The following is a 14,758-nucleotide window of genomic DNA, read 5'->3' as shown; positions in this document are numbered from 1 at the left end:
CTTACACGTGCTTTTGCTGCACTCATTGCAGTTCTGCAGTTCTTTTCCTGCAATGCTTTGTCAAAGCATGCAAGATTCTCCACTTACTCACCACGGCCCCTTCCTTGTTAATGAAAACACCAGCTGGTGTAAAAGCACTGTAAATATGGCAATCTCAAGAGTTTCTCTTAGAACTTACTTCAGCCTTAAGAATCAGTGCATCATCAAAAAAAGTGTTTTGCAGAACTTACCTGTACTGATGAACATAACATCATATATGGTGCCATTGAGTGCTCTGACTCTGTCTACTACAATCTGGGTATACTTCACATCTCGTTTTACTAGTCGAGGTCTGTCTCCCATCGGAGTCACTGAGTCATCCATTAGAGGATGATCTTTAACAAACTGCAATGTTTTGTCTGGTAAATTCAGAGAACTCATGTAGTTTGACGCTCTGGCTTCATTGTTTATACACTAGCAGGGGTGTGAGGGAGGAGGAAGAAACAAACCAAAAAAGAGACAATCAAATTACATCATTTACTTGGACAAAATAGAGACAATTAACAGCAGGTATATGCGTTTTCTTCTCTGCATTATTTTGGCCAGTAAGCACACCTTTACATTACACTCATTCTACCGAGGAAGGTCCTCAGGTCTCACAGCACTTTGGCTTCTGTGATGTACTAATCACCGAGCTTCAGACTACATTTTTGTTTAGGCCGAAAATGCATTTTAGGAAAATATTCTTTCTGGAGTGTCATGCTTCTTAACTGCTTTTAACTGTCCCCTCATTCAGCAATAGCAACAAGATGACTGCAAGGAACATGAGAAAGTAAGAAAAGTGTGAAAGACACCCAGCACTAAGAACATTTTAGTTTGCAGAGCAAGGCACTGCATTGGACAAACTTGCCGAACGTACGGAGACAATGCAACAATTGCTATACTTCTGTTCATCTGAATTAAAGTACTTGACGTTGCCTAGTGTATACTGCTATCTTTTTCACCACTAGAAAATTAGTACAAAATGATGAAAATACAAAACCAGCAAATAACTCAATTATAAATTTAAAAACCCTACTTTGATTCCCAGATACAAAGTTCAGAATAAATCACTTGAGTGTTTTTCTACAAAGTCTTTACAACAAAAAGTATCCAGATCAGGGCAAATTAAAATTAAGCTTTAGTAGATTACCTAATATTTTCTATTTTCTTTGCTCCTGAGCATTAAAAAAAAGACTAATCATCAGCTCCAAGATTACGGAAACTTACCGCACCAGGTCGAGGATTAGGAATTTCCCCGTTGTATCGTACCCACTTTGTATGAGACTGTTCTACTGTAGCACTCTGCATATATTTTCCTTTCGAGAAAACTTCTTCTACAGTAGACAGATTGTATGCACACACTGCTGACAGCCCCACATTATTCCTAAAAGTTCAGGATGAAAGAAAAAAAAAACCATAGGAGTAATTATTACTTTTTGTGGTAACCAACCAAGATTAAAAGTACTTCTCTAGGAAAAGGCTCTACAACACTTACAGCTGCGGGGTGAAGACTCCATATATCACTGGTTCCTTCAAAGTTGGAGACTTGAGAATAAAAACATCATTGATGATATTGAAAATTAAATTCTTATCAGGGATGGTACAAATCAATCTGGCCTTGAGAAAGGACGTCCATTTTTTCTGCAAGGTCCTTAATCCTCCTTGGTCCCTCTTTTGATATTAAAAAATAAAAACATGTTTGTGAGGAGAATTAGCAGCATTTTTGCATTTAAGAACCATGCTATACAGCATGAAATTACTGAGCCCTGTTATTTTCTAACATTTCATCTGTGGCAACATCAATAAATGTTAAGACATTCACAAACAGAAAAGTAAGGAAGCCGCAGGAAAATCAGTTGATTCAACAACAACAACAACAAAAAAAAAAAAAAAAAAAAAAAAAGCAGAATGATTTCTATCAACACATAGAGGTAAGGCGAGATATGATACTTATAAAAGAACCATACTTCAGCAACACCTGAAAAATTGAGCAGTGTGCCCTTAGGAAAAAAAACCACTTATTAGAACAAGTAAATGGAACTATTATACTGTCCCTTAAGAGAAATAAGCAACACTGAATTTGTTCTGTGACATCTAAACTGTGATTTAAATTCTAATGTTCCAATATGCACTTAAACTTGCCTGACATTAATAATTTCATTAGAAGAAATGCAGCAATGGCTTAATACTGCAAACAGTTACCACCTTTATTAAGGATTTGCAGTATCAAGGCTTAAAGAAGTAAAGATACATTGACTAGAAATGTTTCAAAATATTTGATACTCAAGCTGTAGCTGTGTTACTTCTCTTTAAAAAGCAGGGCATATTTGAACATTATTAGTATTTCCCATTCATTATCCAATGCTGTTATGCAAAGTATTAAAGAAATCTGCGCAATTTATAAAAACAATTAAGTATAAATGCTTATAGATTTGCAACCTGCCATTCATTCCTATTTCAAACAGCCAGCAGCAATAAAACTCTCATTTCTGCAATACTCCCCTTTTAAAGCACGCACAAGCTGTCAGTGGGCAGAGGGCCATAATAATAAGCCCCATGTAAACCTGCCTCCAGCTGCTTGTTTAACGGAAATCTCAAGGGCACTAACTTGTTATTGATGTTTTGACTTCCATGTTTAAATATAAAACAGTAAAGTAAAAATAAAACATTTCAACCTCATCAAAATGAAATGGCTAGAGAAATTTCCTGTTGGAAAAAAAATCCTGAGGAAATTGATACATTCCACCTCAAAAATTTTTTGTTAAATCAGCGTTTTCTACTGGAAAAAGCCTCTTTCATCAGCAAGGTTTTTAACCAACACTCCCGAGTATGTACGTGAACCAGCCTAAGAGGTTTAAACACAGCAAGTGTGACAGAATTAGGCTGCTGGTGACCATTTTCCTTGAGGCTCTGGCCGCTCTAACAGCTTCATGGAAGTCCCATCTGCTACACTGCAGTCAAGAGCTATTCTGCTGTGGACACACCTACAGTTTTGTTTGTATACAGCTACTTGAAAGTAACTTGACAAACATCCCATCCACTCAGCTCCAACCAAAGTCAGTTCTTCCCAGGGAGCTGTACTCAAAAACTTAAAAGTTGTTTAAAAAAAATAAAAGGGAAAGCCAGGGGAGAGGCTTTTTCTATTGCTGGGTTTTGTGATGGTTGGTTTTTCCCCCCCAGGGGTGGGCAGAACCCTCAGATGTACTGAAATTTCACTGTTGTGCAAAACTAAATTAAGTATTTGTTCCCAAAGCAATAATTAGGCTTTCTGAGTTCTGAAGAATTGACTGAAACTGCTGATTCACTAAGATTCACTAAGTTCAACCACTTCCATTTAACTGGCAATAAGTCCACAATAATAAATGCTTAACACGCACACACAAAATTCTAGTTGAATTAGTAAAAGAAAATTGAACTACGGCCCACCTTGCACACTCTAGCTATTCTTGGAATCATCAGTTTTCCAACAAATTCATACTCCACAGACACTTCAGTGAAAAAGAAGTATATCTTGTCATCTTCTCCATCTGTGCTGTTTTGATCTGCTCTTATCACATCAGCAAAAACAAAATTGGGCTCTACAGACACAAAGAGAAGAATTGTGTATTATATATGAGACTACTAACCTGATTTCCTCAAAGACCCTCTAGGAGTCCTCTTTCACCCAAACCTCACACTGCATTTACCTGCTCTCCAGTCACTGACTTGCCTACAGTTTGCTGTTCATAATATGAACAGCATTTTTAAAAAAAACAGAAAAAAATCAAAACCATAAACCCTATGTGAAAGCACTAAGATACCTGAGAGATCTCTATGGTCTGATACCCCATTATTTCAACGTTCTTCAGTCCCCACTCAAGCGTGGTTTTCTAATGGGCCTGGAAAGATACCCACCCTTGCCTGCCTCTCTTCTATTTCAGCTATTAGCTGAAACACTAAAAATGACAGTATCGTTAAAACATGTATTACAAAACTCAGTATCCTGTACTTTTTGGACATAATGCATTTTTTGGAATTTGCTAACTTCATGATTTTGGTCCTTTTTGGCAGAAAGCCACAAGCCTCTGAGCATTCACAAAACTTGGTGGATTTTGGAATTCAGGAACTGAAATCATCAGGAACCGTGACCAGCTCAATTTGAAAACTCGTTACAGACCAAAACCATTCTCTTCCTTACTATATCATAACTTTGCTGCATTATTGCAAGGATGAACAAGTAGATACAAAATGAAATGTAGTACTTCAATGTCAAGTTGAAGTTTGTATGTCTTGAAGCTGTTTTCATTGTTAATGCTGATAAAAATACTGAAATTTCAAAATAAAATCTCTTGATGACACACGTGAGGGCACACACTCACATGTCAGCGTGTGCCAGTATAACAAAAGCCATTCTCTTTGAGATATTAGACAATTGCTCCTTACCCCAGGTAAGACACTTAAACTCTGTAAGTGTGACATTGAAGAAGGAAAAACAATTTGGTTGGGCGAGTTCTCATGCCCACTTACCATTAAGCCAAGGTATTGCATACTCTGTTCTCAGAGGGCTCTGATGAGAGTGCCGTGAAATGATAGGTTCACTTCCCAAGAAATTGTAAGACGTCCCAGAATAAAGCTCCTCATCTTTAACACAAAATCAAGTATTTTAGACTTTCTTATGCACTGGATACCAAAAAAGGTACATAAGTATTTTGGGAGACTATGTAAACTTAAACTTCCGACAAGAAAAGATAAACAAGGATTTCCTCTAAATTGCCCCAGACATGTTTTCTATGTTTACAATTCTGCTGACCATTCTCAAGGCTAACACTTCAACAGCTGGGTTTATTATCGCTCTAACACAAGCAACTGGCAAAAGTCAGCATTGGTTTTGTGGTACTTACGTGTAAACCTACAGTTTACGTACAAACATGCAAATTTACTTAAGAAATGCCACAGAAATTTTGGAAGTAATTATTTTGCTCTCTATGCCACCAGTATTCAAACTCAACTTTTATAAATTGAGGCAACAATGCACGGAGTGTGTTCTTTTTTTTCCTCATTTCCTGTTTCATGTTACTTTGAGCTTTTCTTTTATGAATTTGCCACACCAGGGTACAGCCATGAACTCTGGTTTCACCAAATCAAGATTCAGTGGTGTCTAACCATGCAGTAATATACTCACAATAAATATCTTACTTCCTTATTCTGTCTCACAGATATGTCTTCAGGACAGCTAAAAAATTCTACTTGTTAAACTTACCGAAATTACAGTAATTGATACTACAAAGGCAGTCAAAGCACATTTAGACTACCTGGACTAAATATGTTAAACACCTGCAAATATAGTATAAAAATAGTATTTTAAAAGTTGCTTCCGAAACAACCTAGAGTTTTAAGTTCTCCTTTTAAAAAATATGTTAACGTAAGTATTTTAAAGTCTGTCTAGATACACAGTAAAGATGTAAAAATATGGATGCAATCTGCTATTTTGATATTGAGAGACTGGAGAATGACAGCGGAAAAGATCAAACATTTTTATACATAACAATGAGGTATGCAAAGTTTGAACTTACCAACCATAACAGATGTGTAGCTTTGTGCAGGATCAAATGGACATCTGCCCTTACCATCTTCATTTTTACCTCCAAGTTCAAATGAAATTAAATTCTGAAAAAAATTAAGTTGAAAACCACAAAAACAACTGTTAGCACTTCTTCTTTCAGCCACTTGACTCGTGCAAAGGAAACTGGAAAAGTAACAATAAATAATGGACTATATCATCAACTTCCAGCATCAGAAGCATTTTTTGTAATATTATAAAAGGCATATGCATTTTCACAAAACCTTAAGAGTCCAGCAGACAAGAGAGGAAATGTGATCCTATGATTTGTGAGGGCGGGAGCAGAAAAGAACAGAAGACAAAGTTAAATCCAGACAGACCTCAAGAAAGAGCACCCAAAAAAGCCAGACAGCAGGAAAGGCAGAGAAGTTAACTGATATATGGAAAGAGCTGGCAATTATTGAATTAGCCTGCACAAAAAATGGAGAGTTTTAGAAATTAGGAAAGCTTTCTGAACTGGATTTAGCAATTTTTGAAATTATGTTAAATTCATGAGATGGGGCATAATCCAACTAAATTTTAAAAAGCAACAGAGTACTTTGACTGCTACTTTATAAATGGCTTAAAAACCAAGGGAATGAGGATCAGGAAGACAATAGAGAACTGTAGCCACAGTACTGGAGAAGTGATCAGTTATACTGTGTAATGACATTGGAGGCTAAGGGCAATGACTTCTGTCAATGTTCCAGAGATGATGGCAAGCAGACTTGCAGACACAGGACTCAAAAAAGAAGAAACAATTACAAGATTTCTCAATTTCAGTACTGTTAAGAGCCACAATAAGGAGAATGATGCAAGAGTCAGCAACAAGTTTTGATTTTGCGCCAAGACTTCACTCTGAAGCGTTCAGCACTATGAAGCTGTGGCATAGCCAGGAGACAAGACAAGCAGAGACAGGAATCTGAGAAATTTCAGGGAGATTTGGTAATGGATGGAAGTTGCTAAGAGTGCAATTTCAGTTTTAGAAATCGTTTTTATGCTAACGCACATACACGCTAATACACAAAGAATTATGAAAGCTAAGAAAAAGTAAATCCGCAGTGAAACAAGATGAATCAGTAATTCAGCAAGCGCTTTCAAAAAGGAACAGTATAGTTTATTTCCATACTCTATCCTTACTGTGGGACAGCATAATAGAGGACTTGCACTGAAATTGCAACAGTCTTTGGGAACGGAGATTAACTCACTGTTTACACGAGCTGCTTATAAGGTACAGTTTTTATTGGGTCAAAACATATGTACATTCTTACCAGGTAATCACATGTTGGCTGAAACGCATTAGTTCCACACACATAGAGGAAAGTATCGTTCAGCTGTTGCAAGACACGCACATAATTACGACACTCTGTCTGTAATAGAGGATGAGAAAAGGACCAGTCTGATAAACCACAGCTTCCACATTCCAACATAAATAAACAATTAAAGTTGTGCTGTCAGCTCATCTGCTGCCACTACTTATGCCACACCAGTAAGGCTGGGTGATACAGTCACCACTAGAATACCACCTCCCTACAATCTCCAGGAGCTCTAGTCCTGCAGCATCTGGCTTCCTACAGCCAGCAGTGCACAGCTGCCTCAGCATACCTACCAGGGTAGCATAACCAAGTACCATACACTCAGCAGGGTGCATTTCAAGTTATTTCATGAAAGCACAAGCTCCAAAGCCACATCCAATCCATCAGAACAACTAGTTAAACATGGAGTAAGTTTCAGCCTTTATCATCCCTTGTAAGCCTAGATCAAAAACAGTAAGTGATGGTCAAGGTAGTTTCTTAAGAGAGAAACCTCTAATACCATTAAATTAGCTACAAAGCTTTGTCACTTATATCTGTCCTTTTTTTTTTTTTTTCAGTCCTTGATATCAATTTCTCTTTCATCCAAGGAAACCTCTTAATTCCTTTCATTCTGAAATAGAACAAGGAGTTTGAGCAAAGCCTTGAATAAAGGATACCATAAAGTTTCAGAATAATAACCAAGAAAAACAACTCTAAACACCCACTTAGAGGAAAAAAAAAAAAACCAGTATCAACAACACCCCTTAATTCTTGCTGGTACACAGCCAGATACCACCACTGTACTGTAGTTCCATAAACCACTTAAGCAAGTATAAGCACTGTACTTACTCTTCCTTCTTATGAGCCAAACCACATATTTCTGCGACTGCATGGTGAGTTCAGTATGGCAAAAAACTGGGGGTGGGAGCAAAATCAGTTTTCTGCCAGATGAGGTCCTTGAACAGCTGCATAAATGCTTTCTGCTGGCACTAAACAGCATAGTGGTGATGGGTGGGGGAGAGGACTGCCCATTTTAGTGTAAGAAATAGCAGTAGTGGTTTAATACCTTGACCCGTTTGAAACTGTGGCATTATGCAAAACATCACAGCTACAACATAAATGAGGCTAGTAAGGTTATGAGTAGAGTGAGGAAAAAGCATGGCTGGCAGTAAGTGTGACTTGCTAAACTGAGGGCAGGAAAAAAAAAAAAGGAAAAGAAGTTTGGAGCTCTAGCAAAGTACCTATTTATGGGGTCTAACATCCCTTCTAACTAACACCAATAATCTCTGCAGAGGACTGGTAGAGATGGACACACTGTCCACTAAACTGTATGCACATGCAAGAAATTCACATCTCTCATATTCATTGTGGCTGTGTGTGAATATTATTGCCAGTAACCACAACTGAACCTGGAGAACACCAATAACACTCTCTGAGTGCATCCTGACAAAGCAGACAAGGAGGAAATGGCCCTTAAATACCCACCACACCTCTTCTTAGGATAATATACTGATGGTTGTCAGTGGAAGGAAAGGCAGTAAATCAAGCCAAGGCAGAGAGAGCCCACTCCCACCTTGTGGAGCCCCATGAATCCAGGATGTCTATCAACTCTGGATGCCGCATATGGGGTTTTATAAGTGTGAATCAAACAGACTGCTGGTTCGGGGACACCAATGTCAAATCCCTACAACCATACAGTAGGACTGCTTTTTGTATTCACAGGGCTTGCAGACTTCCACTTTCAGACCTGTGCTGAAAGCCTGACCATCAGTCTTCCCCAGCAAACCCTCACTTTACCATATCACTAAATGAAGTGGCACTACACAAGGGGAAAGGTACATCCACATACAATCACCTCAAGTAAACAATCTCCACAGAAAGGCAAAATAGGCAAGCCAGCCTGCACGCTGGCAGTCATGAGGAGTCTGCGGTTCCCAGAAACACCGAGGGATCCCCGGGGGCTGAGCTGCCTGCACTGCCAAGCAGGCAAGAGATCAGGCTGCTCAGCTGCCGGGGAGCTGTCTGAGCAGTCACACCAGCTAGGTGCTGCCACAAGGGGCACATCCGCTGAGCACCACAATAAGGGTGTCTGTAGTTAGTGAAAAATACACTGGTGGAACAGCGCTGGCCTAGTAAATAAACCCTATGCCCTAAAGCAAAGCAAACAAAATTATCAGTCATTTTGTAATATCAAATGCTGGGGAGGAACTATTGCAATAACAAAACACAACAGTTGTTACCAATTACCTCAGTGAAAGTAATACTGATCTATCATTTTAATGGAAAAAACTTGTAACATTAAGCACACATCAGGGTGTGTTCAGATTTTCAAACATTCAAATAATATTCACCAGCAAGAAATGAACCAAGAATTTTAAAAAAAAAAAAAAAAAAAAGATGACTAAGCATGCTGCAGTTTCTAGGGCTCAAGTTAATTAAAGAATTTATGTGATTATTTGGAATTTTAATTTCAAACAGTTGGAGCCTTTCTTCTTTTAACATCACTGCTCTTGAAGTGAAACATATAACATCTTTCTCAAAGTTCAATAGAAGTACATACCTGTTCTGATTTGCCCTTGACTGCACATTTAGTCCTTTTATCTTCTGTGACCTTCCAGTGTAACTAAGTGAAAAAACAAGCAAAAAAAAGGCACATTCAAAGCACTTTAATTCAATGCAAGGTCTGAAAATCTTGCAGTAAAATACAAAAAAGGCAATCATAAGACTACTTGCAGTAAATGCAAGTCATTTTGCTAGCAGCTTTCAAAGGTTCAAAGCCATTCTTTCCTGGGGAGGTGACACTTCCAAATGCACGTGCCTTAAAGCAGGACTAAACCACTGCTATTATCTTTTGGGTTCATCATGATGTTTCCCCTCAAATTGCTTAATTAAGTTCCATTACCATATGCATTAGGGAAATGCAACTGTAAGTACTTCTCAATTTTAAGTACTTCTCAATTTCATTCACACTTGAATGAAAAACATTTCAGGGCGGGGGTGAGGGAATTAAAGAAAACTTATTGGACCAATTTACACTATACAGAGAAGTACAACTTTGACAGTTACATGCACTCATAAAACAAGTTTTGTATGCTGGTGAAATTGCCCACCACCACCAGTGAACATTTTGCTCAGATTAAAAATCATATAAACATCTTCCAAACATCCTGGGTGGGACTCTATGCTGCATCTCTAAGTGTCAGCCTGCACTGCTGATGGGATGAGAAGCAGGAGCCCAGGAAGAACTGGAAGAAATACAGTGTTAGCAGACTTCTGTATGGGCTAATCTACTTTGAGAAACCAGCGTCAGCCTATCCATAATACTTCTCTGAGCAAGCTGGATCAGACCTGTCTGCACCACTGCTTGCTGTGCAGACGCCCCCAGAGACACAAAACAGAAGCTGAAATCAAAAGCACAGGGCCTTCATTTCGTTTGAAGCACGTCTCCAGCCTGCCACTCCTGAGCAAGCTCCAGCTTTCCTTCCCATTCAGATTAACAGGAGATGGCCCACTCCTGATAATAAAAATGTGTAAGAACCACCATTACAGATGATACCCAAAGTCCCTCCAGTCCAGCATCCTGTCCCCAAGAAGAAAATACCTAAGGAGACCTTTAACTACTTGTTTATACCCAACTTCTCCTTTCTTCCTCTCATCTGATGGCATGTTTTACTCTATAGTATCTTCCAGAAATGACACAGGAGCAGCCCACACAAAGTATTTTTTCTTTTAGGTACCTACCACCTAAAGTGCCATGCTACTGATATCAGGAAATGAAGGCAACTTTGGAATATGATTTTTACATGGAGGATCATGTATTAAAATGCATACCTCATGCTGTTTTTCAGCAATATTCACTGCGTTTAATGCAAAGATCACTTCTCTGGCTCCTACATATAGAACATCTTTGTCTTCACTTAACAGGAAGGTTGAATAGTTTGACACTTCTGATTCATGAAAATGTATTAGCTGGACCTCTGTTGAAATGAGAGAAAAATAGCACCACGTGAAGAAACACAATCACTTAGGGTCAAGTTTATGGGTCATTTTTCTAGGTTGTCTAACAGCTGTTGTGTATCTTGAAAACAACAAAGGTTAGTTCGGACAACCCATGTAACAGATGAGAGACCACTCAGAAGCTTGGTTCAGCAGAAACAGCAGCTCCCATCATTAACGTCAAAATCACTGGTCCCTGCTCTCTTGTCCAATTTCAAATGCCTAAATAACTCCTGTTGTAGTGATCCCCATAACTCACATCTTTTTTCCTTTTTTTCTACCTGTTATTTCCCTTTTTTCTAACGTTCCATTTTACACATCCACTGTCAGGTCCTTTCTCACCTTCTCCTTTCCACGTACCCACCTACTATGGAAAAATCAGTTCAGCCACCATGTCCCTTGCAACTGCCCCAAACAAATCTCAAAAAATCCTGCACCTTAAGAGATGACACTTCAGCGTATTACCATAGCAGAAAGAAGACAAGCTAAAAAAGAACCATTTACAGAGGGTCAATAAGCTGATTTTGAAGTGGAGACCAGAGATGAAAAGCACATGATAGAAAGAAATAACATGAGGGAAAATCAAGATGAAAAGGAAGAACATGAGCGAAAGAGGGAGACACGGAGGTAAAGCAGTGGAATGAGGAAGCATGCAGAGTGGAACACAATGGCATGGAGAAAGATGACACAAAATGACTAACATACAAGAATATTTTTTCTGCATATACAACCATAATGGAAAAATGACTGAAAGCTTGGGAGACCATATTTGTGTGAAAGACTACCACAAGATCGATTAAGCGTGGCTTTTTAAGATACAGGCAGAAAACAATGTATTATTGCTCCCAGTTCTAACATTAGAAATTGCACATTTTCAACTATAATACTCTGGAAACATTAATTTTAAACTAGATTCTCAAGGATGTAATTTTAAAATCTTTTACTTGGCAGGAAAATTTTCCCCAAATGGATGAACTAGTTCATACAACTCCACATGTTCATTCCTCCACTGAACTAAATTCCCCCTCCTATTCAAAGTAGGCTTCCCAGATTTAAATGCAATAATCTTCAGCAGACAGAGACAGGGAGAAATAGCAGGAATGAAAAGAAATTCCATTTATTATGAGTATTTTGGATGTGGGTCTGCAGTCCATTACCACAATACCATTAAACAGCAACTTGCTAAATTTTAACTATTATACAAGATAGGAGCAACAAGGAGTCTAAGCAGGAACTACAAGCCTTGTGTAGATCATTCTTTCCGAAAAGCTACATCAGCAACTCACTAATTGCTATACCAATGAACAGGAAAAACACCTCCTACAGTCATCTCAAATCAGTTTATTGTTACTACATTCTTAATCTCCATCTGTCTTTTCCTACACTAGGACTGCTCAGTATTTAACATCCTTATTTAAGGCTGCTTCTTCCTACTGCCCATATACTTGTTTGATTTTGTTTGGTACAGCACACTTGGTAAATAATTGTTGCTAACTAACTAGTAGTAAAGGAGGGCCCAAACACAAAACCTTGTAAAACCCAAAGCATCCATGCCCCATGGTGGTGGGGGGAGGGGGGGGGTGTGTGTGTATATATTCACAAACAGCAGCAAATAACTACTCTTTAGTCCTTGTTCCCTATTACTCCTCTTTGCATCACATTTGCTGACTTTTGCTAATTATATCGGGAGATTGTGATTATTTGCTGCAGTTTCAAACACAGGGAAAGTGGTGTTCTGGGAAAGATTTTTTCAACCACAGACACCATGTAATGCTGTAAGAAGAGGGCCAAATGCTTATCTTTCCTTCACCTGGTGATTTATTTAGTGCACAGGATGGCTTAGTGTCAAAATACATCTCAGTCTGAAAAAGCATACAAAAGATTATTAGCTGGAGAGGTGCATTTTGCTAATATGTTCAGACTCAAAATAAAAATAATTTGTTTAAAACAAAATACATGTATTGGGTTCTTCTCTTGAAGCAAGCTTCAGCTGCAAGATCCTTCAGCTGAGAAAGCCAAATTCAAAATTCCAACTTTAAAAAGCTGTGTTTTCAGAACTGGTTGAAGGATCTGAAATCAGTTAACCCAGCTGTCTGAGTCACTTTCGAATAGCCTGGTCTTAAGCACTTCATAAGCTGAGCAAAGCCAGCAACACCTGACCAAACTCACAGCAAGTAGGCTGGAAGAATATACAGTCTCAACGGGTTTCAGATCCCACAGAAACCATGAGGTTGTGGCAGTGTCCCATATTACACTACTTAAGTTTCTCTTCTTACCTCTGTGTTCCCAAGTGATCCTTGGTACTGGGCCAAATGCTACTGTCACTTTCAGTAACAAACCCCAAACTGCATAAAAAGCACACAGAGCCATCTTCAGTGTCCTTGCTCTTCAGGGCTCCTTGGATAACTGCAGCAGTTAGCTTTTCTTCAGCAGAAGAAATGCAAATCCCAGGGAGTATTAGAGACCAGGCATTTCAGACCTTGAGAACAGTGCAACAAGGCAGGCTGGAACAACTGTACAAGTACGTGCTTTTCAGCAGATCACTTCTTCAAGGGAATGCACATTTTCCAGGATGCTGCATACAGAGACTGCCCACACTCTCCACAGGCTGCAGAGCTGCTGAGAAGTGCAACTGAGCGCATTCTTCTGTTTCGTTGCAGAAATAAATGACGCTGTGTAAAGAGGAGGGGAGCAAGAAGTAGAAAAGAAAGCAAACCAAGTACTGCCAAAAATAGCATATCATATGTACTGATCTTACAATGCTTCTACAGCTGTCTGCACAGCTTCATTTGGATAAAGAGTACATTAATTGGTGAAAATACAATTCTTAAAAACCAGCGGCACATTACATGGCAAATAGGCAATAACTGAAAGCAATCATTTTAATCTAGAATGCCACATATAAATATTTTGAATTGTCATTTACGTTTAATGCACAAACTTTGACTATAGTTTACATATTTTCTTACTTTTAATAGTGAGTTGAAGAAAATCCCACCTCTCTGATAAATGAGAAAGATAACAAAAATCACTATGCCTAAGTTCAGAGAGCAGAGGACGTGAGAAGTGCTACATTAATCTTAAGCATCGGTTACACAAGCCTGCTGCACCTCCCATCCTTGGGATCTTACAAACAGAAGTGTCATTTTTAGCAAAGTCTTTTCATGCTACTAACGCACTCAAGATGTGCAGGGGTAGAAAGAAATACAGCTACAGAAACAAAGAGTGAAAGCACTGCACACAAAAATAAAGGGAGAAAACGCTTAAATACTAAAACAATAGATAGTCCTATGAAAGTCACTCTGTCTCTGAGCCACCCATTACTCTTCAGGTCCAGAAAGGGCTCTGTCCCCAGCAATCAACAAAACCATTCACTGCTTTCTACACCATCTTCGACAAGTCTCCACTGCTCCCATTTTCCTACAACCACTCCTAGGTCAAGACTCATTTAAGTATTTACCAGGAGAAGCAAGTGCATTTATCAATGACTAGATTACTGCATATGGATAAATTGAGGGCTCTACAGTCAAGGGGGAGGGGAGTGTAAGAAAAGTACGTTGTCCATTGCAGCAGGGCACAGAAGGTGCTAGATTTACACCATGCCATAGCCTGAGACACTAGTGTGACCCTACTAAGAAACATGCCACAATACTTTCTTGAGAAGGACAGAAATAAAAAACTAAGGCAAAGCTGCAGCCAGAACGTCTCTAATGACAAGTGTGATGCTGATAGCCTCTTTGGGAGGGAGAGGCCCCGGGTTTAAGCAGGCAAAGGCAAGGAACCACTGGGAAGTACAGCCAGCAGATCCGCTATGAACACAGAAGTAACGGGGTTGAATAGAAGATGGACAAAGACATCAGAAGCTTTT

The 14,758-nt window shown here is 38.9% G+C and overlaps 1 protein-coding gene across 9 annotated transcripts in view; it reads right to left on the bottom strand.

The window, feature by feature from the left end:
* SEMA4D (semaphorin 4D) overlaps positions 1–14,758 on the bottom strand; it is a 99,648-nt gene that overhangs the window by 23,544 nt on the left and 61,346 nt on the right. For all 9 annotated transcript variants that reach the window (XM_030005885.2, XM_030005889.1, XM_030005890.1 and 6 more), the window contains exons 3-12: positions 13,167–13,562; positions 10,726–10,871; positions 9,455–9,517; positions 6,871–6,969; positions 5,574–5,667; positions 4,528–4,641; positions 3,448–3,599; positions 1,517–1,692; positions 1,249–1,405; positions 231–453 (exon numbers count right to left, since the gene is read on the bottom strand). In XM_030005885.2, the coding sequence (XP_029861745.1) occupies positions 231–453; positions 1,249–1,405; positions 1,517–1,692; positions 3,448–3,599; positions 4,528–4,641; positions 5,574–5,667; positions 6,871–6,969; positions 9,455–9,517; positions 10,726–10,871; positions 13,167–13,260 (1,318 nt within the window). In that variant the 5' untranslated portion in view covers positions 13,261–13,562. The remainder of the gene's footprint in view (positions 1–230; positions 454–1,248; positions 1,406–1,516; positions 1,693–3,447; positions 3,600–4,527; positions 4,642–5,573; positions 5,668–6,870; positions 6,970–9,454; positions 9,518–10,725; positions 10,872–13,166; positions 13,563–14,758) is intronic.

The sequence above is a fragment of the Aquila chrysaetos genome, chromosome Z (assembly GCF_900496995.4).
Source record: "Aquila chrysaetos chrysaetos chromosome Z, bAquChr1.4, whole genome shotgun sequence".
NCBI classification, from domain to species: domain Eukaryota; kingdom Metazoa; phylum Chordata; class Aves; order Accipitriformes; family Accipitridae; genus Aquila; species Aquila chrysaetos.
Note: the sequence above shows the minus strand (reverse complement) of the source record. Positions and strands in the feature narration are given on the sequence as shown.